Source organism: Paralichthys olivaceus, chromosome 2 (assembly GCF_024713975.1).
Source record: "Paralichthys olivaceus isolate ysfri-2021 chromosome 2, ASM2471397v2, whole genome shotgun sequence".
Taxonomy (NCBI): Eukaryota; Metazoa; Chordata; class Actinopteri; order Pleuronectiformes; family Paralichthyidae; genus Paralichthys; species Paralichthys olivaceus.
The window spans coordinates 18,075,633-18,084,427 of record NC_091094.1 but is presented as its reverse complement, the minus strand read 5'-3'; the positions used below and the strand labels follow the sequence as shown (position 1 = coordinate 18,084,427).

The 8,795-nt window shown below is 39.1% G+C and overlaps 1 protein-coding gene across 1 annotated transcript; it reads left to right on the top strand.

Moving 5' to 3' along the window:
- The first annotated feature begins 200 nt into the window (after positions 1 to 200).
- LOC109629055 (trypsin) lies at positions 201 to 8,688 on the top strand. Its single transcript, XM_020086536.2, has 7 exons — positions 201 to 325; positions 527 to 992; positions 1,546 to 1,614; positions 1,733 to 1,883; positions 2,104 to 2,245; positions 4,106 to 4,363; positions 7,813 to 8,688. The coding sequence occupies exons 3-7, from the start codon at positions 1,554 to 1,556 to the stop codon at positions 7,960 to 7,962; spliced, it is 762 nt and encodes a 253-aa protein (XP_019942095.1). The 5' UTR covers positions 201 to 325; positions 527 to 992; positions 1,546 to 1,553; the 3' UTR covers positions 7,963 to 8,688.
- The last annotated feature ends 107 nt before the right edge of the window (positions 8,689 to 8,795 follow it).

The following is an 8,795-nucleotide window of genomic DNA, read 5'->3' as shown; positions in this document are numbered from 1 at the left end:
ACACACACACACACACACACACACACACACACACACACACACACACACACACACAAAGGCATCTTATGTGTCACCTCAGCTTTGCACCTGAGTGGGGGGGCACGCTATCACCTTTCACCCTCACAATTAGAATGACACCTTAGGGGGTGCATGTAGACTATGAGAAGGTTATGAGTTACAAACCAAACATCCTTATGTGTGGAAAAAAAAAAGCCTGCTGGGAACCGGCAGCATGAGGGTGACACCTGGGGAGATGTACGAGGCTGGAAGAGGAGAGGAAGGACACTGTTCATCTCAGCTGGATGAGACTGATCAACATGAGCAGGTCAGGATGCAACAAAGATTTCCTCCTTTTTACTGTTTACTCTAAGATTGATGGGAAAGCAGAAGAACTAGTGATGCAAAGATATACATATGAACACATGATATGCTGCGTCACTGTTATTCTCACTTCATTTAAATACGATTTCTGAGAAAGAGGTTTTCCTTGTGCATGTAAAGAATAAACACTGTTATGTCTTGTTAGGTCTCACGATGATATCATACTCAGATATCATATCAGCTTTTGTCCTGCCCTCTGTAACATCACTGGATACAGCAAAAACATGTCTGGCGAGTATATTCTATCATTTTTCTGGCTTGTTAGGTTTCATCTTCATCAAGCTTCACTTTGTCTCCACGACTGGACAATAGGTTGGATCTGTGTGAACAAAGGCCTTAGAAAGACGGGTATAATAAAGAGGGCTAAGAGTTTGCTTTTGATGTTTTTTTTTTCCTGTACTAGGTCAGTAGCTTCTGTGTATGAGAGAGACACTTGGATATTTGGCGGACAATGGCGAGGAGGAACAATGCCTGTGACAGGCATGGCTACAGTATAAAAGAACCCTGAGCGTCCTTAGGTTTTACTGTATGTCGCGGCATGAGAGCAGTGTGTGAGAGAGTGTGCGTCAGTGTGTGGATGCTGGACTTGGATTGTTTACTGACTTGATAAGGTGAGACAACTTTGTAATGGATGATTATTTTAGTGTGATGCTGTACAGATTGCAATCATCATATTTAACTATGCAATGATCAGTTTTTATCCGTGCAAATTCAATATAAGTGTAACACTCTTACACTGTTTCCATTTTGATTCCATTGTACATATTTCAAAGGTTTACGGTTGTTATTAATGTGTTCATATTTCATATTTCTTTTACTTATTTATTACCCTTACTGAGTGTTTCTTGTCTTCTCTTGTCGTATTGTATCATATCGTTGTCTTGGACCTCAGTTGGTTTGGTAACTGTCATTAACTGATTGTTCCTTTTTAATCTAATGATAAAATAAATCAGAACTTCATCAAGTTAGGAATAAAATAAACATTTTCTTTTGATAAGAACTTAATACAATAGATTAGCATTGGTATCAATGTGAAGTGCCCCCATTTACATGTAAAAACAAACCTGACATACAATGGAATGAATGCATGTGAATGCGGGTCACGTATGACGCAGTCCAAGTCTTTTCTTTCACCCACCTTCTTTCTTTTTTTTTTGTTGGCAGTGACTAAAATGAACCTGACTACACCCTGTCACCTCTCACTGCTCCTTCTGCTTGTTGTTAACCTGACAGGTGAGACACAACAACAACTGTGGACACACAACAACGCTGACTTTTAATCTTTTAAAAGTTGTGAGCTGGTTTTATGTCACTGAATGGAACAATGTCTTTATGTGTCCTTGGTCATTAGGTGTGTACGGGAGCAGGATCATCGGGGGTGCAGAGGTAAACCCCTACTCCATCAAGTATCAGGCCTCCATCCAGTTCATGAACTCCCACTTCTGTGGAGGCACCCTCATCCACCAACAATGGGTGGTGTCTGCTGCCCACTGCTGGAGGCCGTAAGTCATTACACTTTTACACCTGTGGCATTCAAGAGATTTCCTCAATGACCAGTGAATTGAATTCCAGTGCTTTGTTAGGCTCATCCACATTAATACTATAGAGAGAACATTTTGATATTCTGGAACAGATGTTTTGTAGGTTTGGAAGAAGTGATGCATTGTGTGATTGATAGAGGATGAACCTGTACCTCAAAATATCTTGTCTTTTGGCTTCTAGGGAACACCTGATCCAAGTGGTTCTGAGTGAGCACGACATCTACAAGGTGGAGGGCTTTGAGCAGAGGTTTAATGTCTCAAAGATCATCAGGCTCTACCCGAACAGACCATATCTGTTTGACAACGATATCATGCTGCTAAAGGTAAGGGACTGCTGAGGAACACTCACTTTGACTCAGGGAACGAGTTGAAACCAGTTTTAGATACTACTGAGGGATAAGGTATCATTAGTCAAAGCAAATATATCTGTAGCCCTGTTTATATTTCCGTACGATGTTTGGTCTGTCACCTTCCTCATATACACTGATCCTCATGCAGATTGTGTCATATCAGTCATTGGTGAAAGTAAAAGGATATATATATATATATATATATATATATTTATAATTTTTATGCTTTTATCTGTGAGCAGAATGTCTGACTTCAACTTGCTTCAAGTGTTGAGCCATTAAATTTGCAACCTCAGTCATTAAGATTTTGATCTATAGCTGATGTCTAAATACATTAGTTTGCACTAAGAACATTTAAGCCATTCATTTATAACAACTTGTGATAAAATATTCCATAAAAGAGAATATTTTGATCCGAGAGATTAACACAGGCTGTGGTGCTATATAGAATAATCTGAAAAAAGCTTTTAGGGACAGGTTTTCAGACAGGAAAGAAAATTATATAGACTAGATTTTGTTGTACTAGACAATGCATCATGTTTTAGAAGCAGTTTGTTAAGGAACTACAATGGTACTTAGTAGAACACACACCTCTGCCAAGGCCCAACAGTTCCCTAATATTCAATTAACCTGCACCATATTCTCACTCTTAATCATCACAGATATAGGTTCTTTTAATGTACCAGATTTTCTCTCATCAAGATCCATGAATTATTCCGTGAGAAATCTGTTAAACTATATATTTTACATCTGTACTATTTGTCTTTCCTGATCCATATTGCATCCTTCATCAAAGTTTCGTTAAAATTCATTTCTTTGATTTTGTGCAATCTTGCTAAACCACAAACAAATGAAAAACCAACAAACAGGGGGTGAAAACATCATATTTTTCACGAAATTAAATGAAACTAGCTACAGAGAGCAGTGGAGTATTGAAACAGTAATAGAAAAACAATAAATTGGAAATACTAAGGTAAAGTGCAAGTATATCAGGTTTTCTCTTAAATATGGTATTGTAGTCTTAACCAATGATTCATTCTTTCTTTTCCCAGAAAGAACCTTTTAGATGCCAAGTTACTTCTCTACCAGTCTGTCAGAATGACACACTTCTTCTTCTTACTGTGGGAGATTTGTTATTGAAAGGAAATTCCAGTGTGCTGCAATAACTTTTTCCATTTGTATATTTGGTTGCTTTTACTCTGAGCAGAATAACAAAAAATATATTTTGGATTCAGGGAACTGATATTTTTGAGTGTGTGCAATTTGGTACAGCTTGACTTTTGGGCTATATATATATAGGTTCAGCGCTCTACTGATTGCCGTTGTATTTTTGGAAGAAAATGTCCAAAAGTCCCCTATTACCATGTTACAGAAAGTGAAAATAAGATCCTGGATCAACTTATTTATCTAGATCTGCTTCAAAATTTTATGGCGTTGTGTCATGTCCCACCCCTCCCCAGATTTTCACAGAAATCAGGTCTGTAGTTTTTGAGTAATCCTGCTAACTAACAAACAATGCAAACATTGATGGAGAGAACTATCACTACTCACTAACTCCTGTTTGAGACACACTTACATTGAACTCCTTTATTGAATAACATGCTTTTCATTCATGGATCATACTTGTTCATGTTTAATTCAACATATTAAGCTTTGTACAGTGTTTTTATACCAATTTGATGAGTCATCATTCATTTGCACATTCAGCAGAGGTCATGAAAAAGTAATAACCCTCTTTACTGACACTGTAGACACACGTTAAACATGCAAAATGTCTCCTTCAGGATCAGCCTCTTATGTTGACTGACGGAATGTCTGTTCTGTGTTGGTCAGTTGGAAAAGCCAGTTGAGATCAATTCCAGGGTGGAGCCGGTCTCTTTGCCATCACCTAATTCACCACCGTTGGTTCACTATGCCCGGTGCACAGTCAGCGGCTGGGGCGTGACCTGGCTCAACAGATACAGCTTGTCCCCTGTACTGAGGTCTGTGGATGTGAACATCTTCGCCAACTGCTGGTTCTACTACTACTTCATGATCACAAACAACATGATCTGTGCTGGCTCTTACCATGGTGGCAAAGATTCCTGTCAGGTGAGACACACGGTTATAGAGGTGTGTGTGTGTGTGTGTGTGTGTGTGTGTGTGTGTGTGGTACAGGTATTACTCAAGTTGTGGGGTCCTAAATCTTTCTACATATTATGGGGACCCATAACTACGGCATGCCGTTCAGGAAATTAAACCTTTCAATATATTGAATGAAACTTTGAATATATGGAATGAAACTTCAGACGTCAGACTTCACCGCAGTGCCTGCAACCATCTTGTGTAACGTGTGGATGCTACAGCTAAAAGTGAGTGACAATGAGTTAGTCCGCTCACAATCTCGTTGCAGCAATATTAAACTATGAGGACATCAGTAACACACTGGCGAATGCATGTACGGCCCAAAATCCCCCCGATAGCCCCGCCCAATACCGTTCTTCTGACAAGGAAGTTCGCTCCCTTTTTAATCCTGGCAGACCTACTACAACAGTCAGCTGTTTATCAGGCCAACCTCAGCATGTCTTCAACCTCACAGGAGTGCCCGACAACACCCCGTGTATAATCTCCACCCGTACACAATAAAGGGCCCAAGACACTGTATGGTTAGCTTGATATAGTTTTCAGGTGATTTAATGAAGGTAAAACAAAGTGAATGGCCGTGCGTAATGGCACTGCGCTCTGACGCGGCACTTCTCCGGCACTGGCGAAGCTGCTGCGGCTACAGGGACACACAGACAAATGCATAATGAGATAATGCAGAAACGTTGAATATATGGAATGAAACTTTGAATATATACATTTGTCTGTGTGTCCGCAGACCGCTGTGTGAGTAACGTGCCCAAAGCTGTGTCGCGGATCATCAAATACGTTCAATACTAAATGAAATATTCAGCCTGCATTGGTCTATGAATGCGGGTGATTCTTATACGAAAAAAACAACAAACAGGGTGAAAACATCATATTCTTCACGAAATTAAATGAAACTAGCTACAGAGATCAGAGGAGTATTGAAACAGTAATAGAAAAACAATAAATTGGAAATACTGAGGTAAAGTGCAAGTATATCAGGTTTTCTCTTAAATATGGTATTGTAGTCTTAACCAATGATTCATTCTTTCTTTTCCCAGAAAGAACCTTTTAGACGCCAAGTTACTTCTCTACCAGTCTGTCAGAATGACACACTTCTTCTTCTTACTGTGGGAGATTTGTTATTGAACAGAAATTCCAGTGTGCTGCTATAACCTTTTCCATTTGTATATTTGGTTGCTTTGACTCTGAGCAGAATAACAAAAAAATATATTTTGGATTCAGGGAACTGATATTTTTGAGTGTGTGCAATTTGGTACAGCTTGACTTTTGGGCCATATATATATAGGTTCAGCGCTCTACTGATTGCCGTTGTATTTTTGGAAGAAAATGTCCAAAAGTCCCCTATTACCATGTTACAGAAAGTGAAAATAAGATCCTGGATCAACTTATTTATCTAGATCTGCTTCAAAATTTTATGGAGTTGTGTCATGTCCCACCCCTCCCCAGATTTTCATGGAAATCAGGTCTGTGGTTTTTGAGTAATCCTGCTAACTAACAAACAATGCAAACATTGATGGAGAGAACTATCACTACTCACTAACTCCTGTTTGAGACACACTTACATTGAACTCCTGCATTGGTCTATGAATGCGGGTGATTCTTATTGTATCTAAACAAATTATGAAGAGCTTCTCTTTCAGTTCACGAAGTCCCTGTAGCCGCAGCAGCTTCGCCAGTGCCGGAGAAGTGCCGCGTCAGAGCGCAGTGCCATTACGCACGGCCATTCACTTTGTTTTACCTTCATTAAATCACCTGAAAACTATATCAAGCTAACCATACAGTGTCTTGGGCCCTTTATTGTGTACGGGTGGAGATTATACACGGGGTGTTGTCGGGCACTCCTGTGAGGTTGAAGACATGCTGAGGTTGGCCTGATAAACAGCTGCCTGTTGTAGTAGGTCTGCCAGGATTAAAAAGGGAGCGAACGTCCTTGTCAGTTGAACAGTATTGGGCGGGGCTATCGGGGGGATTTTGGGCCGTACATGCATTCGCCAGTGTGTTATTGATGTCCTCATAGTTTAATATTGCTGCAACGAGATTGTGAGCGGACTAACTCATTGTCACTCACTTTTAGCTATAGCATCCACACGTTACACAAGATGGTCGCAGGCACTGTGGTGAAGTCTGACGTCTGAAGTTTCATTCCATATATTCAAAGTTTCATTCCATATATTCAAAGGTTCATTCAATATAGTTAAGGTTTCATTCCATATATTCAGACTTCATTCAATATATTGAAAGGTTTAATTTCCTGAATGGCATGCCATACATAACATAAATCATTATATTTTCCTTATAACTGGCACTTATATACTGAGAGGTGATGTAATGAAATATAAATGTTATTTTTATATAGTAATAGTGAAAATGAGTTAATAGTCTAATGTAACATTAGTGGGTCAAATGTTACGGTTGAAATTAAAGGTAATTTTTATCATACGCACAGTTACGATTACATTAGATAAGGGAGGGGGTTTCTACAGTGTTAATGAAGACAATATTGTATGTGAGACGCCAATTAAAAGATTGAAAGAAACACAAAGCTGCATTGAAAGATTGGAACAAGCTGTAAACACAACACTAGTGTATAATCAACACCTTATTGTAAATATGTCCTCACCAACTCCAGAGAGGGGAAAAGTTGAGGTTTTTAGTCCCTAAGTGCTCCGATATGATCACCACCAGCTTTTCACTGTTGATGACTGGGTGATGTTTGGTGCTGGGCGCTCTGGAATAATAACAACCTTCAGGTCTGTGGCTGTTTAAGAGTTTTATTCACTGTCCAGTGGAGACAGACGTCACAAGAAAGTGGTACAATTCTGTCTGATGGTCAACAGGCAGAGTTAAAGTTTTACAGAATTATATGAAGGCAGGTCTAAAAACAATATGTTATCCTTAGGAAGTCCTGGACAGGCTCATTTACAATACAATGTGCTCCCATCATCCCTTCAACACCTCTGCTAATGTGATATATCTGTCTGCGTTGGGGGGGTTCTGGTGGATTGAATTCACATATATGTATGAAAGCATTTTCACAGGCCACTTTCCAGAGTTAATTAACAAGTTTTACACAGGTAACTGATGCAGGTAATGTAATTATGTAAAAGAGTTTGTCCCAGCGCAGAGTTTAATGTCAGGTGTAGAGAGAGAAGGGACTTGATCTGGGAGCATTGCTTGATTGTTGTCCTCCACAGCACATAGTGTACAGAGGGATGTTAGAGCAGAGTTCAAGGCCAGAAAACAAAAACCATTTTTTAAATGCTCTGCATACGTGGCATGTAGGGACTCTTCCCTGCATCCAATTCACTTACACAGCTGTTGTTTTTCTCCTGTCAAGCTTTCATTTAGTCTTGAATGTGTAACACCACACAATTAGAAAAACTTTGAACTTTTGACTTCCTCCTCAGGGGGACTCTGGAGGACCTCTCATCTGTAATGGTAATTTTGAGGGTATTGTATCTTGGGGTAATGGCTGCGCCCATGCCAATTACCCTGGCGTCTACACCAAGGTCAGAAACTACCTCGGATGGATAAACTGGATCATCCAGAACAACTGAAGAGACTCTTTAATAACAGTCTCCTCTAAGACTCTGCTGTGAGGAAGATTTGACTGGTATCTAATGGACTCAGCCTTCATGGATGTTTTTTGGGACCTTTTATGCTTTACTTTTATATGAACATGAATATATTTGCTAAAAAGAAATGAGCTATGACATACATACAATGAACGCGAACTCATCAAAGCACACAGATAAAAATACACAATTTTTTCCCACTTTGTGAGTATCATATTTTATAACTACAATGGCTCTCAGTAGAGCCCAAGGCCAAACAGTCCCCTAATGAAACAGCATTTCAATTCACTAGATCCAGATTCTTAATGGCCCACATTCATAAATATCAGTCCCTAAATATGTTCGATTTTTTTCATTGAGATCTGTAAATTATTCTCGAAAATGTAAAAGAAGACTCCCTATCTCATGATGTTAAAGAAAGTACATAAAACATTTATGGATCTGCCCAAACAAATGCAAACAAAAACATAACCCATTTATGGCAGAGGTAATCTGGGAGACAAGACTCAAATATAAGATATAAAGTTTTACATAACAACTAAATGCACTTTGTATTTTATAGTTATTCCATTGTGTTTTCATGGCTTTCCTGAGTTGATGTTAACGATTTTTGACCCACAATGGTTTCAGGGATCATTTTAATGTTGGACACATCCACATCATTACTGAAAGCTGTACACATCAATAAAGATGCATATTTTCTCAAAATGTCTCCTCTGTTATTTTACTCATTACTAATACACAACAGACAAGGAACCCTGTGGAAAAGATTTTAATTGCTCAAAATGTACAAATGTATGTGAGTAATGGTAGCA